General features: G+C 35.6%; 1 protein-coding gene across 2 annotated transcripts in view; it reads right to left on the bottom strand.

Annotated features, from left to right (window-relative positions):
* Window positions 1-5,311: 5,311 nt before the first annotated feature.
* Window positions 5,312-16,975, bottom strand: part of asic1c (acid-sensing (proton-gated) ion channel 1c) — a 177,471-nt gene continuing 165,807 nt past the window's right edge. The window contains exons 9-11 of one of the 2 annotated variants that reach the window (XM_062022537.1): window positions 14,706-14,777; window positions 13,591-13,643; window positions 5,312-5,869 (exon numbers count right to left, since the gene is read on the bottom strand). In XM_062022537.1, the coding sequence (XP_061878521.1) occupies window positions 5,791-5,869; window positions 13,591-13,643; window positions 14,706-14,777 (204 nt within the window). In that variant the 3' untranslated portion in view covers window positions 5,312-5,790. The remainder of the gene's footprint in view (window positions 5,870-13,590; window positions 13,644-14,705; window positions 14,778-16,975) is intronic. The other variant, XM_062022538.1, reaches the window with a different exon arrangement.

Below are 16,975 nucleotides of genomic sequence, written 5' to 3'. Positions count from 1 at the left end.
ATTTTTATTTTCAAATGATATTGTTGATCAAACCCAGCTATGACATTGCACAATAACTATGCATGTACTGCTCACAGCCACTAGGGGGCGTATTGGTGTCTTTTTAGTATAAGACAGGGGTGTCCAAACTTTTTCCACCAAGGGCGGCATAATGAAAAGTCAATACTTTTGTTAAATTAAAAAATAATGAAAAACAAACATAATTTATATTTAAGGACAAAAACTTGTCTCCGTTTTTTTTTGTAGGTGACAAAGTGTGTCATTATCAGTTATTGGTATAAGAATGTTTTCTTAATGCTGTTTTTTTTTTTCCAATCATTTTTGGGACAATGGGTTGCGGGCCAACAAATGGCCCCTGGGGCAGTAGTTTGGACACCCCTGGTATAAGGTGTGCCTTACCTGTGAGAAATGTGCCGACTCTCTCCCTGCTGACCAAACCTGGAATTTTTTGTCATTAACAGCTTCCAGAATGAAACAAAAAACATCCTCATAATTAAATTACCTGCAATTTTAAGCACTTTTCCTTCTTGACAAGGTCACTTTTTTTTTTTTTTATTTGGTGGCAAATGGCTTTAAAAATGTCCACATTCAGTTTATTTATTGAATACATGGAGTATTACAGTATATAATACAGTTGATTTGGCTTCAAAACACAGATGCACCTAACAAAGTGAACGAAATATACTGGCTGATGATGAGAAGAATAACAAGAATACATAAAGAGACTGAAAGAATGGTCCCTACCTTAGGTAAGACCTGGGCAAATTAAGGCCCGGGGGCCACATGCGGCCCGTTAATCTTTTCAATCTGGCTCGCCGGACATTCCCAAATCATTTTTTTTAGATCTTTAAGATGGAAAGTGTAGCTGCCATTATGATGTGCAGTCATGTTTTCAAATGACTAAGTCTTGAACTATACAAAGTATTTCAATGGTTGGAATCTGTGCTTTTGCATGATATACTAGTTACTATGGTAATATAATTAGTTACTATGGTCATCCAATTAGTTACTATGGTAATGTAAGTCACAGCAGCTCAGACGAGGCACCAAGCAGTGTGGGTGGGGAGCGTTTCCACAGAGTGTTTCCAGAGCGACCAGCCTGAAATGCGGGTGTCAGGGACAGACGCGGAAGGAGATTTTTACAACAAAGTCCTAAAGCTTAGTGATGTATCAGATTGTCGGTGTTTTTTTTGTTTTTTTACCTTTTGCGTTCATATTTTGCTGTTTGTTGCATTTCGCTTCATTGTAAAATATGTCGATCGAGAGGGGGCGTGACGTTCATATGTTGTCAATATTCAGTGTTTTATCCTTCATAGTTAATATTGTAAATCCCACATTCTTTGTTTTCATGTACATTCTGGGTGTTTCATTCAGTAAAAAATATACAATTCCATTCCGTTTAAGGCGGTCTGTCATAAAGTGTTCAGCATTCAATCAGACATTATTGTGAGGTTTTGTATCAGTGTTCCTAAAAATAAATATACCGGCCCCTAGACACATTTTTTTTCTCTAAATTTGGCCCCCTTGAGGCAAAATAATTGCCCAGGCCTGCCTTAGGTTGTGTCATTGACGACAACTACTTTACTTTTTACCCACTATTGTTGGTTAAGTGATGGCTCATCCCCAAGGGTTTGTGCTTTATAATAATACAAACATTATTTACACCACTTCCATTTCATTGAATGCCTTAAAATGGTGGACCGACAAGAAGATAAGAAATGTTTCTACGTTGTTGAATAGGATGAGTAAATAGCGTCTTTATTATACTCATACAATTGTTATACATTGTTATTATAATCATTGTTACATCACAAAGTGTTTTTTGTGACTATTTGTTAAATGTTCTGGAATATTGAGTAGAAGAAGAAGAATACAATGGTGGGATTGTACAATGCCTGTGAGTTGTTGTAAGTGACAAATATGTAGTGAAGGAGGTACCTAATAGTGATTATCAGTCAAGACACTTACGGTCTACAGTCAAAAGTCCACATTCCTTCTGCTAGTTCAAGGACACACACATAGAAGCACTCTCTATAGATCTATAGAGCTATACATCCATGGGAAAAATGAGCAGTACACAATTTGGTCATGGCTTTTTGATGCTGCTTACTGTACTGTACTGTACTGTATATACAAAGTTCACCTAGGAAATGTCACCAACAAGCCGTTTATAGACAATAGATTACTATCACATGGCATTGTGCTGATGGAGTACTTCTCCATCCCAACGTGTGTTACACCCAAACACACTTTGAGGTATTACAAGAATAAAGTTGTTATTGTCATAACTTACAGGAATAGAGTTACTGCGTTATACAAGGAGAGAAGTCAAAAAGTCGAGGAAAAACTACCAATAGTTGAATTGTAATTATATGAGAAAAAAATTGTTCTTTTAGGGAAATAAGTGTGTGAATTTTACAAAAAAATGCAAGCTACTTTTTACAGAAATAAAGTCGGCGTATTACAATACTTAAAAAAAAAAAAGGGAATAAAGTTGGAATATTACAAGAAAATCATTTTTATGGAAATAAAGTTGGAATTTTAGAAAGAAGAACATACTTTTATGCATGTGAAGTTATACTGCAAAAAAAGACCGTACTTTCACAGAAATAAAGATGGAATATTACGAACAAAATAAACGTTTTACGGAAAAATACGTTTTTTTACGGAAATAAACTTGGAATATTACAAGAAAAACATTTTTATGGAAAAAGTAGGAATATTACAATAAACATTTTTTTAAAATGGAAATAAAGTTGGGATTTTACAAGAAAAATAACATACTTTTTATGGAAAAAAGTTGAAATTTTACAAGAAAAATAATATACTTTTTATAGAAATAAAGTTGGGATTTTACAAGAAAAACAACATACTTTTTATAGAAATAAAGTTGGGATTTTAGAAAGAAGAACATACATTCATGCATATGAAGTTGAAATATACTGGAAAAAAAGACCCTACTTTTACGGAAAGGAAGATGGAATATTACTAACAAAATAAACTTTTTACGGAAAATAATTTTTTTTACAGAAATAACGTTGGAATATTACAAAAATAACATACATTTTTACAGAATTAAAGTTGGGCTAAAAATAAATATAATGTAAATATATAAACAAAATAAAAAAATTAAATAAATAAATAAATCAAAATAAATACAAAATATATAAATAAAAACACTTAATAAATACAGTAATAAAGTTAGAAGATTGCAATATAAATTGACCTTTTACGGAAATAAAGTTGGAATATTACATGAAAAAAGATCCATCCATCCATTTTCTACCGCTTGTCCCTTTTGGGGTCGCAGGGGGTGCTGGAGCCTATCTCAGCTGCATTCGGGCGGAAGGCGGGGTACACCCTGGACAAGTCGCCACCTCATCGCAGGGCCAACACAGACAGACAGACAACATTCACACACTAGGGCCAATTTTAGTGTTGCCAATCAACCTATCCCCAGGTGCATGTCTCTGGAGGTGGGAGGAAGCCGGAGTACCCGGAGGGAACCCACGCAGTCACGGGGAGAACATGCAAACTCCACACAGAAAGATCCCGAGCCCGGGATTGAACTCAGGACTACTCAGGACCTTCGTATTGTGAGGCACATGCACTAACCCCTAAACTAGTTTTACGAGAATAAAGATGAAACGTCGAGATGAAAATAAAAATTAGAATATTAGAGAAAAAAACAATACTTTTACAGAAATAAAGTTGGAATATTACAAGAATAGAAATTGTCCTTTTATGGAAATAAAGTTGGAATATTATATGAAAAAACCCTATTTTTACGAGAATAAAGATGGAATATTACATGCAAAAAACATACTTTTTAAGGAAATAAAGTTGGAATATTACAATTTTTTTTTTTTAATGTAAATAAAGTTGGAATTTTAGAAAGAACAACATTTGTGCACATGAAGTTGAAATATACTGCAAAAAAAACTGTAATATTCCATCTTTATTTCCATAAATGTACAGTCTTTTTTTGCAGTATATTTGAACTTCATATGCATAAAAGTATGTTCTTCTTTCTAAAATCCCAACTTTATTTCCATAAAAATGTTTTTCTTGTAATATTCCAATTTTAAATGTTTATTAAGATTAAGATTAAGATTAAAGTACCAATGATTGTCACACACACACTAGATGTGGTGAAATTTGTCCTCTGCATTTGACCCATCCCCTTGGGGAGCAGTGGGCAGCAGCGGCGATTATAGGAGGAGTCTCTCACATGAAGTGTTTTCCCCTTCCAGATGCAACTCTGATGGGATTTGAACCCACAACCTTTGCCAATGTGTACTAATGCACCACCATGAATTCTTACACAAAAAAAAATCAGCATGAAAACAAAGTAATATGTAATATTACAAAAAATAATAAAAATGTAATGTAATATAATATAAATACAATAAATATATAATTAAAAAGTCAAATTTTATGAAAATAAAAATTGTATTTGCAAGAAAAAAAAGGACAAGGTAAACATGCATTTTACTAAACTTAAATCATAACATTGAAATAAAAAAATCATAGTATTACACTTTTTTCCATGTTAAGATAAAAGGTAATTTGGCAATAATGTTGCCACTCGTAATATAATGATTTAATTCAATAAAAGAACACTAAAATTATGAATTATAATAACTTTTGTAATAATTTAAAAAAATATTTTCCAAAAAAACTATATAATTTATAAGTCCAAAAAAAATTATATCATATGCAAGTATATTCTTGTAAAATCACCAAATTATTCCTGTAAATGTACAACTTTTTTTTCTCAAAAAAATGTGTATTTATACGTACATATGTATACACACACACATACATCTGTATATATGTGCATATATATATATATATGTATATATATATATGTATATATACATATATACACACATATACACACACACACACACACACACATCTATATATAAACATATATATATATATATATATATATATATATATATATATATATATATATATATATATATATATATATATATATATATATATATATATATATATATACACACACACTTATATAAATATATATATATATATACACACACACACACACATATACAGTGGGGCAAAAAAGTATTTAGTCAGCCACCCATTGACAATCAATGGGTGGCTGACTAAATACTTTTTTGCCCCACTGTGTATATATATATATATATATATATATATATATATATATATATATATATATATATATATATATATATATATATATATATATATATATATATATATATATATATATATATATATATATATATATATATATATATATATATATATGGCACCAATAAACTTAAGACACATTATTGAAGGCAAAGAAAATGCTCCTTCTTTGAAATGAAAGTAAAAGCCTTGTAAAGTTTTCAACCTTCCCATTCTCAATCTCACAATACATGTTTAAATTGTTCTACCTCTGGGGTTTTAGTCACAGTTTTCTGATTAGCAAGAAGCATTGTTGAAGCTAAAAGGCAACCATTAATAATTAAGATAGTACACAAAACAGTTATTTCATGACTTTAGTAGTACTGTACTGTGGTACTACTTCAAGTGGAGGTGTGAGGAGATGAATGAGTGAATACTGTGGTTAAACCTGAGTTGTGTCTTGGTAATGTTCCTGTTTGTCCTCCGCTAATGATAGTATTCTATTTCTATTCAGGCATCGATCAAGTCTACTATACACTTGGTTCTGATAAACATGGAAGGTATTTCACAGTTTGGATGGACACGTCAAGTCACGCCATCAACAAGCAAACTCCTCAAAGTTGCCTAGAGTCGGGTGACGAGGTAACATGTTCGGCGTGAATCCGAGACTGTCCGAGTGACTCCGGAGGGTGTCACAGGTGCTCTGTGGGAAACACAGGATAGGGCGGGATGACAGGTGTGTGAAACACAGGTGGGAAAAATGGAGGCGATTGAAGAAGAAACAAAAACGATAATATGACATCATGGACGTAAACAATATGTTGGGGGCGGATGAATGGATGAAAGAGAGGAGAGAAAAGAAAAGAGTCCACACTTAGTCCGGATTTGACACAATATGTGAAACATTACAGCAGGATTTTCAACACATTTCCAAAAAGCTTGTTTTGTATATTCTAGCGGGAGAACCAACGTCCTCTACAGTAGACATTTGATTTTGGTCCGTTTATTTTGTCAGAGTCACAGGAGTGCTCTGTTGTTTTTAAGAACCTGGGTAAAGATCATCTCTAGGACAGCACCCTCAGGTTTTTAAGAGTCTCTCAAGTTTTTGGACTGAACTTGCGGGCCACCTGTTAAATAGCCCAAATGGTGAAATAGAGAGGACCTAAAATTGAACCTTGAGGAACACCACAAGCACAAACCCCAAAGCCAGTGAAGTTGGCACGTTGTGTAATTTGTAAATAAAAACAGAATACAATGATTTGCAAATCCTTTTCAACCTATATTCAATTGAATAGACGGCAAAGACAAGATATTTAACGTTCAAACTGGTAAACTTCGTTATTTTTTGCAAATATTAGCTCATTTGGAATTTGATGCCTGCAACATGTTTCAAAAAAGTTGGCACAAGTGGCAAAATTACTGAGAAAGTTGAGGAATGCTCATCAAACACTTATTTGGAACATCCCACAGGTGAACAGGAAAAGAACCATCCGGATTGAAAAGCCAGCATCTGTGGTGGTATGGGGGTGTATTAGTGCCCAAGGCATGGGTAACTTACACATCTGTGAAGGCGCCATCAATGCTGAAAGGTACATACAGGTTTTGGAGCAACATATGTTGCCATCCAAGCAACGTTACCATGGACGCCCCTGCTTATTTCAGCAAGACAATTCCAAGCCACGTGTTACAACAGCGTGGCTTCGTGGTAAAAGAGTGCGGGTACTGGACTGGCCTGCCTGTAGTCCAGACCTGTCTCCCATTGAAAACGTGTGGCGCATTATGAAGCCTAAAATACCACAACGGAGACCCCGGACTGTTGAACAACTTAAGCTGTACATCAAGCAACAATGGGAAAGAATTCCACCTGAGAAGCTTAAAAAATGTGTCTCCTCAGTTCCCAAACGTTTACTGAGTGTTGTTAAAAGGAAAGGCCATGTAACACGGTATAGTGGGGCGGTATAGCTCGGTTGGTAGAACGGCCGTGCCAGCAACTTGAGGGTTGCAGGTTCGATCCCCGCTTCCGCCATCCTAGTAACTTCCGTTGTGTCCTTGGGCAAGACACTTTACCCACCTGCTCCCAGTGCCACCCACACTGGTTTGAATGTAACTTAGATATTGGGTTTCACTATGTAAAGCGCTTTGAGTCACTTGAGAAAAAGCGCTATATAAATGTAATTCACTTCACTTCACTTCACAGTGGTGAACATGCCTGTGCCAGCTTTTTTGCAATGTGTTGCTGCCATTAAATTCTAAGTTAATGATTATTTACAAAAAAAAATTATGTTTCTCAGTTCGTACATTAAATGATAAATGATAAATGGGTTATACTTGTATAGCGCTTTTCTACCTTCAAGGTACTCAAAGCGCTTTGACAGTATTTCCACATTTACCCATTCACACACACATTCACACACTGATGGCGGGAGCTGCCATGCAAGGCGCTAACCAGCAGCCATCAGAGGCAAAGGGTGAAGTGTCTTGCCCAAGGACACAACGGACGTGACTAGGAAGGTAGAAGGTGGGAATTGAACCCCAGTAACCAGCAACACTCCGATTGCTGGCACAGCCACTCTACCAACTACATTAAATATCTTGTCTTTGCAGTCTATTCAATTGAATATAAGTTGAAAAGCATTTGCAAATCATTGTATTCTGTTTTAATTTACGAACTTCAACTTCAACTGGTTTTGTACAACCCGTGGCAAAAATGATGGGAATCGGCAGTTTTGGAGGATGTTCAGTCAATTGTTTCATTTTGTAGAAAAAGCAGACAACAGACATGACACAAAACTAGAGTCATTTCCAAATGTCATTTCTGTCATGCTAAAAACATCACGGTGCATCGGTTTGCTCCTTTTTGCACCGTCGTCTTTTGTTTGGTACTTTGTATCTTAGTGAGTCGAGCCGCAGCGAACAGGAAAGGACCTTGTTAGTAACATCACCCAGCATGTCATTGCACCTGGGGGTCACACCTCACGCTCATAGGGCAAAATGTAACATCAGCACGTAATATGACTTCAGTCCAGTCATCCATTGTCCATTATTGCTTTTCTTTAGCGGCCATTGGAACCTTGTTTTTTTATGTTTAGCTGTTAATGAAGGCTTTTGTTTAGCTTTTCTGAATTTAAATCCCATTACCTTTAGGCGGTTTCTTACAGTTCGGTCACAGACGGTGACTCCAGTTTCCCTTTATTTGTACTTCCTTTGTTTTGCTGTGCATATTCTATTTTCAAGACATATTGCTTTAAGTTTTCTGCCTCGACGCTTTGATGTTTTCCTTGGTCTACCAGTATGCTTGCCCTCATGTTTGAGCCATGATTCATGTCAATCCACCTGGTGCAACAGCTCTCCAAGGCGTAAACACTAGATAATGTCCGATAATATCGGCCTGCCGATATTATCGGCCGATAAATGCTTTTTAAAATGTAATATCGAAAATGATCGGTTTCAACCTCCCGATTTTCCCGGGAGACTCCCGAATTTCAGTGCCCCTCCCGAAAATCTCCCGGGGCAACCATTCTCCCGTATACCAACATTATTGGGGGCGTGCCTTAAAGGCACTGCCTTTGGCGTCCTCTACAACCTGTCGTCACGTCCGCTTTTCCTCCATACAAACAGTGTGCCGGCCCAGACACATATTATATGCGGCTTTTACACACACATAAGTGAATGCAACGCATACTTGGTCAGCAGCCATACAGGTCACACTGAGGGTGGCCGTATAAACAACTTTAACACTGTTACAAATATGTGCCACACTGTGAACCCACACCAAACAAGAATGACAAACACATTTCGGGAGAACATCCGCACCGTAACACAACATAAACACATCAGAACAAATACCCAGAACCCCTTGCAGCACTAACTCTTCCGGGACGCTACAATATACACCGCCCGCTACCACCAAACCCCCTCCTCCTCTTATTTTGGAAAACCTTGTTTTTAATTGATTGATTGAAACTTGCATTAGTAGATTGCACAGTACAGTACATATTGACCACTAAATGGTAACACCCGAATACGTTTTTCAACTTGTTTAAGTCGGGGTCCACGTTAACCAATTCATGGTAAAGTTACATTGTTTAATGCAGTGGTTCTCAAATGGGGGTATGCGTACCCCTGGGGGTACTTGAAGATATGCCAAGGGGTACGTGAGATTTTTTTTAAAATATTCTAAAAATAGCAACAATTAAAAAATCCTTTTATAAATATATTTATTGAATAATACTTCAACAAAATATGAATGTAAGTTCATAAACTGAACATCAAATCAAGCAGGCTATTCCATTCATTACCATAAAGCCAGAGTTTCCCCCATGCCATGATGGTTTGACCCTCACTAAAATGTCTGTCAAAAAGAACTGTGAAAATAAATGCAACAATGCAATATTCAGTGTTGACAGCTAGATTTTTTGTGGACATGTTCCATAAATATTGATGTTAAAGATTTCTTTTTTTGGGAAGAAATGTTTAGAATTAAGTTCATGAATCCAGATGGATCTCTATTACACTCCCCAAAGAGGGCACTTTAAGTTGATTACTTCTATGTGTAGAAATCTTTATTTATAATTGAATCACTTGCTTATTTTTCAACAAGTTTTTAGTTATTTGTATATCTTTTTTTCCAAATAGTTCAAGAAAGACCACTACAAATGAGCAATATTTTGCACTGTTATACAATTTAATAAATCAGAAACTGATGGCATAGTGCTGTATTGTACTTCTTTATCTCTTTTTTTCAACCAAAAATGCTTTGCTCTGATTTGGGGGTACTTGGATTTAAAAAAATGTTCACAGGGGGAACATCACTGAAAAAAGGTTGAGAACCACTGGTTTAATGTATCCAGCGGGGCATCACAACAAAATTAGGCATAATAATGTGTTAATTCCATGACTGTATATATCGGTATCGGTAATTAAGAGTTGGACAATATCGGAATATCAGATATCGGCCAAAAAGCCATTATCGGACATCTCTAGTAAACACTCCTTTTTAACCGCTGAGTAATGAACAGAATTAATTTTATGCAGGTCTTACATTTGGGGATGAACATTTACTCCTGGTACCCTAGCACCTCCAAAACCCTCAAATCTAAACTCCAAACATCCCAGAACAAGCTAGTCAGATTACTTCTAGACCTCCACCCCAGATCCCACCTCACTCCTACCCACTTCTCTAAAGTGGGCTGGCTCAAGGTGGAGGACAGAGTTAAACAACTTGCACTGAGCCTAGTCTATAAAATCCGCTACACCTCCCTGATACCGAAGTACATGTCAAACTACTTCCTTAACGTAAATGACCGCCATAACCACAACACCAGGGGGAGCTCCACTAACCACGTTAAACCCAGATTCCGAACTAACAAAGGTCTTAACTCATTCTCTTTCTATGCCACATCAATGTGGAATGCGCTCCCAACAGGTATAAAAGAAAGGGCATCTCTATCCTCCTTCAAAACCGCAATAAAAGTTCACCTCCAGGCAGCTACAACCCTAAACTAACACCCTCCCCGGATTGTTAATAATCAAATGTAAACAATCAAATGCAGATACTTTTTCTTATGCCTTCTGATCTCTCTCTCTCTCTCTCTCTCTCTCTCTCTCTCTCTCTCTCTCTCTCTCTCTCTCTCTCTCTCTCTCTCTCTCTCTCTCTCTCTCTATGTCCACTACTTGCTGTCCATATCCTACCCCTCCTCCCCCTCCACACCCCTGATTGTAAATAATGTAAATAATTCAATGTGATTATCTTGTGTGATGACTGTATTATGATGATAGTATATATGATAGTATATATCTGTATCATGAATCAATTTAAGTGGACCCCGACTTAAACAAGTTGAAAAACTTATTCGGGTGTTACCATTTAGTGGTCAATTGTACGGAATATGTACTTCACTGTGCAACCTACTAATAAAAGTCTCAATCAATCAATCAATCAATACAACGTGTTTCCATATTTTTTTCACTTTGCTTGACCTAATAATTAAACTGTTACTACCAAAAGTTATTTTCTTGATTTATTTTAGTGTTTTTTAAAGCCAGAAAGTTGCCATTTGACATGATTATAGTTTTCTGTCATGTCTGTTATCGTTTTTTTCTACAAAATTAAACGACTGAATGAAGTATGATGATGCCATATTTTTTGCCAGGGGTTGGACAAGTAAAGAAGTTGAACAAATGACTGACCACATCTAACAAGTAAACAAGCTACAGTAACACCTTTGTTATTCAAATCACCTTACGAAAAAAGTTGTAATTGCTAAACAGGAGTGGACTTAAAGGAGTGCCTTGAGGGACGCCTCAGTTATGTAAACTGCAAGTTTCGACCGCAGTGTTTTATGTTTGCTAGCAAGGTGTTGATGCAAGAATCTGCCAGTGTGTTTACAGTGGTCCATGTTCCTCTATACAACTGCAAAAATGTCTCCCAAATTTTGAACTGAACTTGTGTTGGTGGGGGGAGGGAGCGATCCGGTGTTATTGTCAGGCCAGATTTGGCCCCCGGCCTGCCAGTTGAATAGCCAGCAATCATTGTATTATACAGTATCTTCTCCAGGTAAAATACTATACTGAGTAAACATGTTATAGCATTGTCCTTTGAGAAAATATAGTGCAATAAAAATGGTTAGTGAAACTTTGATGGGATGACGGTGTGTTCACTTGTTAGCTCGGTAAAACGTCAACATTTGCTGAGCGGGTGAAAGTTACAAAGTCAACACTTGGGCAGCCAAAAACCCTTTCATGTTGCACCTGAGGGCCTGCAATAACAGAAAGTGATGCTAGTGATGCAAAGCAGCCTGTCCTCAGTGCAATGGATTCTATGATGTCATCTCTTCACAGAAGAGTCTGTGCTTTACGTTGGGTTAAAGAAAGCATCGATATGGAGGCAAAGAAGATCATATCTTTGTGCCGCTGGAGAATCAAAACCACTCAACTTGTCCATAAAAGACAAGAAGATGTTTGCGCGGTCATACATAAGAAGCAAACATGCAGACTAGAGTGCATCACATTAAAGTGTATGTTTATTCTTCTGCCTCATAAAAGTTGAAATCATGTTAAAACATTTTGAAAAAAGTAGCTTTGTCCGTCTGTAGGATTTCTACATTACCGTTGCAAATACCGCACACACCCATGACAGTAATAATATATATAATAATATATTGCATTTAAAATGGAGAAAAGGTCATACAGTATAGATTGTTTTTAAACATTATTTATTTAAAAATATATAATTTCTTGTTTCTTTGTTACTTTTTATTACAGTATTATTTTTAACAAAAATTGTATATATTTAGATTAAATATCCATTTGTATTGTTACTGGTACTACAACAACTCTTACTGGTATTAGTAATAATAATAATTCTACAAATTACTACTGGATAAATTAGATAAATTGTTTAAATTAATTCAATATTACCAATAGTCCTAATATTAATATAAACCGTCTATTTTTGTGAAAGGAAAAATAAACTGTTTAGTTATAAAAATTATTTTCTTTCACAGAAATAAACGGTTTATATAATCGTAATAATAATAATTATATGACTCTAAACAATGTATTTTTCCTTTCAGAAAATAAATAAAAATAATATTTATTAATATTATATTATTATTACTAATACTGGTAATTTTATTATTGAATGCATTCTAACAATGTGTCAAGTTTCTTCCACAGACAAATAAATTATTATTATTAGTGGTAGTATTACTACAATTTTTAATTCATTACATTTTAATTTAATTAATGTCACAGCAATATACAGTCTATTTTATTTCCTTTCACATAAATAGCTATAAAATAAACATTATATTTCTTTAAAAATACACAAGTTGTTTGGATTTGTAATTATAGTAATAGTAATAATCATAATAATAATTATGATTAAAAATCCCAAAAAGTACATAAATAGTAAGATGTATGTAATCCAAATATTTCTGTGAAAGAAAAAAAAAAAAGGTTATATTTAAAAAATATTAATAATGTGAGCAAAAACAACAATAATATGGTAATTATAATAATAATAATGATGTTCATAATAATAACAACAATAATGTATTTTTAATTGCGGGTAACATCTCCATTTCTTTTTAATGATAGTGTTAAGGACCACCAGCTATTATGTTCCGTTAGTGGGTCGTTTGAGTATTTATTCAATAATAGTAATAATAGCAGCTAATGAGACTAAATAGTTAATTCAAGGTATTTTATGAACTGCTTTTGTTAAGAAGAAAAATACACTTTGCTGATAGTTTTAGTAGCAAAACACAGGTTGAGGAGGTGTAGGAGGATGATGCTGCTGCTAATGATGATGATGATGGCAATGGTGATGATGCTGCTGACGTATGAGATGGTCTTAATGACACATATGACAGAGGGGGACATCGCGGGAGGGAGCGTTCTATTAGCAATGGGGTGTGCTACCTGGGGGCATGATTAGGCGTGACACCAGGGCTGCTTGGGGTCTCTGGAAACTCCTGGAATAGACACCATGAAAAGAAAGATGGGTGAGAGTGACTGAGATGAAAAGAAGAAGAAAAAAACCCACCACAGTGCAAATGTTAACTGAAGCCTGTGGTGATGGGAAGCCGGCTCAGCCTCATTAAATCAAGCAGCACTTTGTTTTCCAAGCTGCGCAAGCGAGAAGTTATTACCGCTGTTGTTGTGGTAGAGGATGGAAGTCAAACTTAGAATGAAAATAATCAATACTTGACAAGTGTGGCTGGGGATGGAGGGTTTGGTGAAAATGAGAAGGCAATGACGTGGATGCAACAAAAAGAACATGACTACTATAGCAGGTGACAGCATGGCATGATGATTTTAAAGGCAGAGCAACTAATCATGCAAGCACTAACTTAATGACAGGTACGGTTTTTTTATGCTGTCTCGAGGGTCACTTGTCATGAAACATCCTGACTAAAAGAATCAAAATAAAATATCGTTTATAGTAAATACTATTTAAAAAAAAAAAAAAATCTAGCAATTTTAAGACACAAAAAATTGCCTATTACTGAGTTTTCTATTTTAGCCAATTGTTGTACATACTGTAGCCACGTGTATAATGTATCTATCTTTATGTATCTACATTTAAGTAATGGTGAGTCTCCTATACTGTAATCATATCAACAGCAGTGTTTACTGCAGTGAATTGAAACTGTTTATTAATAAATAATTGAAATTTAAATGTTTTGTTTTAATATTAGTATTCAAACAATTATTTAATCTATTTAACTCTATATTCAATATGTAAAACAACTAAATTATTGTCTATATTATATCTACTGCTAGTGAACTCTAAGCAAGATTAAATAACTAAAATATTATGTTTTACTTACCAGACCAATTTGCTTATCTTAAGTCATATGTACTAAAATCTGAGTTATATGCCAAATCATCTGCCAACTGAACAATTTGACTGGTCTGCAGCGTTTTGACAAGTCACTTTATCTTGTTATTTGGCTTACAGTATTTTAAGTATGCATCCCTCTCAACGCAGTATACATTATTGTAGTGTTTTTTTTAATGATGACAAATATTACCAGGTTGTCACTTTGGCAGCGCTGTGGTCGCTTCTTGCGCATGCAGTAACCCAAAACTTTGTCCTTGAACACCTAAAAAAAAAAGAAAAAGAAATTAAGCATCAAACATAAAACAATGGAAAAATACACGAGATTCAACACTTTTAGTGCGCATGTATAAATTTTAATTGGATATCTGATTCTCAGACTCTTTGGCATATGCTGGATAGAGTAGTTTCTTCTAAATCTGCATTATTTCTATTGGCCAGCAGGGGCATCATTATTGATGACAAAAATAAGCTGTTTCTATGCATTAGATATTTTGCCCACGTTTTACTTGATTTATGAAAACAATACACTCTTAAAAGCTGTGTAAGGCGTTAGGAACATTTTGCTTATGCACTAATCGAACAATCTAAATTAAACTAATAAATATTGCAGTAAAAAGCTGCAATAGTTCAGTATACAAATTACTGTGGTGATAATGAAATCAGGAAGCCATGACTTGCCACAGCAAAAACGTATAGAAAATATTGATAAAAGCACAGACATACAGTACAGGCCAAACGTTTGGACACACCTTCTTATTCAATGTGTTTTCTTTATCTTCATGACTATTTACATTGTACATTGTCACTGAAGGCATCACAACTGTGAATGAACACATGTGGAGTTACAGTCGTGGTCAAAAGTTTACGTACACTTGTAAAGAACATAATGTCATGGCTGTCTTGAGTTTCCAATCATTTCTACAACTCTTATTTTTTTTGTGATAGAGTGATTGGAGCACATACTTGTTGGTCACAAAAAACATTCGTGAAGTTTAGTTCGTTTATGAATTTATTATTGATCTACTGAAAATGTGACCAAATCTGCAATACAGGCCAATGTTAATATTTGGTTACATGTCCCTTGACAAGTTTCACTGCAATAAGGTGCTTTTGGTAGCCATCCACAAGCTTCTGGTTGAATTTTTGACCACTCCTCTTGACAAAATTGGTGCAGTTCAGCTAAATTTGTTGGTTGTCTGACATGGACTTGTTTCTTCAGCATTGTCCACACGTTTAAGTCAGGACTTTGGGAAGGCCATCCTAAAACCTTAATTCTAACCTGATTTAGCCATTCCTTTACCACTTTTCTGACGTGTGTTTTGGGTCATTGTCCTGTTGGAACACTCAACTGCGCCCAAGACCCAACCTCCGGGCTGACGATTTTAGGTTGTCCTGAAGAATTTGGAAGTAATCCTCCTTTGTCATTGTCCCATTTACTCTCTGTAAAGCACCAGTTCCATTGGCAGCAAAACAGGCCCAAAGCATAATACTACCACGGTAGGCTTGGTGTTCCTGGGATTAGAGGCCTCACCTTTTTGCCTACAAACATATTGCTGGGTATTGTGGCCAAACAGCTCATTTTTTGTTTCATCTGACATCACATGGACAATGATAAGACCTTCTGGAGAAAAGTTCTGTGGTTGAAGCTCATTGAGAGAATTCCAAGAGTGTGAAAAGCAGTAATCAGAGCAAACAGTGGCTATTTTGAAGAAACTATAATACAAAACATGGTTTCAGTTATTTCACCTTTTTTTGTTAAGTACATAACTCCACATGTGTTCATTCATAGTTTTGATGCCTTCAGTGACAATCTACAATGTAAATAATCATGAAAATAAAAAAAAACGCATCGTATGAGAAGATGTGTCCAAACTTTTGGCCTGTACTGTAAATAGCACAGGGACTACAAACAATACATTGGAGGCAGACACCGCAGTTGACATACTTCACACAAAAGTCATAATTTTTCCGTAATTGTTGGTCCAAAGCTAATGAGAATTTAGGCAAAATGAGGGTAAAAGTTGTATTTTTGGTCGTTGTGTATTTTCTGACGTACATTTCACCGGCGGGAGCGTGTTAGAGAGCCGCTGGTCACCAAACGCTGCATGAATATAGCGGTAGACTGCATCAAAGGCTGGTGCAAAATTGCCCCAAAATTATTATCATTATATATACTACTTTGTCAAAATAAAAGCATGATCTATTGTAAGTTTATAAGCCGGAGTATGTTTAGAACTATATTTAGACCGATTATTTTCTGTTTATTTCGTCAGGAAAACTAACGAAAGAACGACTCAATTGCACACGTTCTAGGTACCAAACATGGCGCCTCTCGTTTATTTGTCCATACTCTCTCTATAAACGACTCTGCCCCCTACCACCATGGATCACAGGGGCCTACAGTACGCACAGTGCATGATTAGCGCAGGCTACAGGAAGGGGCGGCCTTGGAACAGGTGT

This window comes from Entelurus aequoreus, linkage group LG16 (genome assembly GCF_033978785.1).
Source record: "Entelurus aequoreus isolate RoL-2023_Sb linkage group LG16, RoL_Eaeq_v1.1, whole genome shotgun sequence".
Lineage (NCBI taxonomy): Eukaryota > Metazoa > Chordata > Actinopteri > Syngnathiformes > Syngnathidae > Entelurus > Entelurus aequoreus.
Note: the sequence above shows the minus strand (reverse complement) of the source record. Positions and strands in the feature narration are given on the sequence as shown.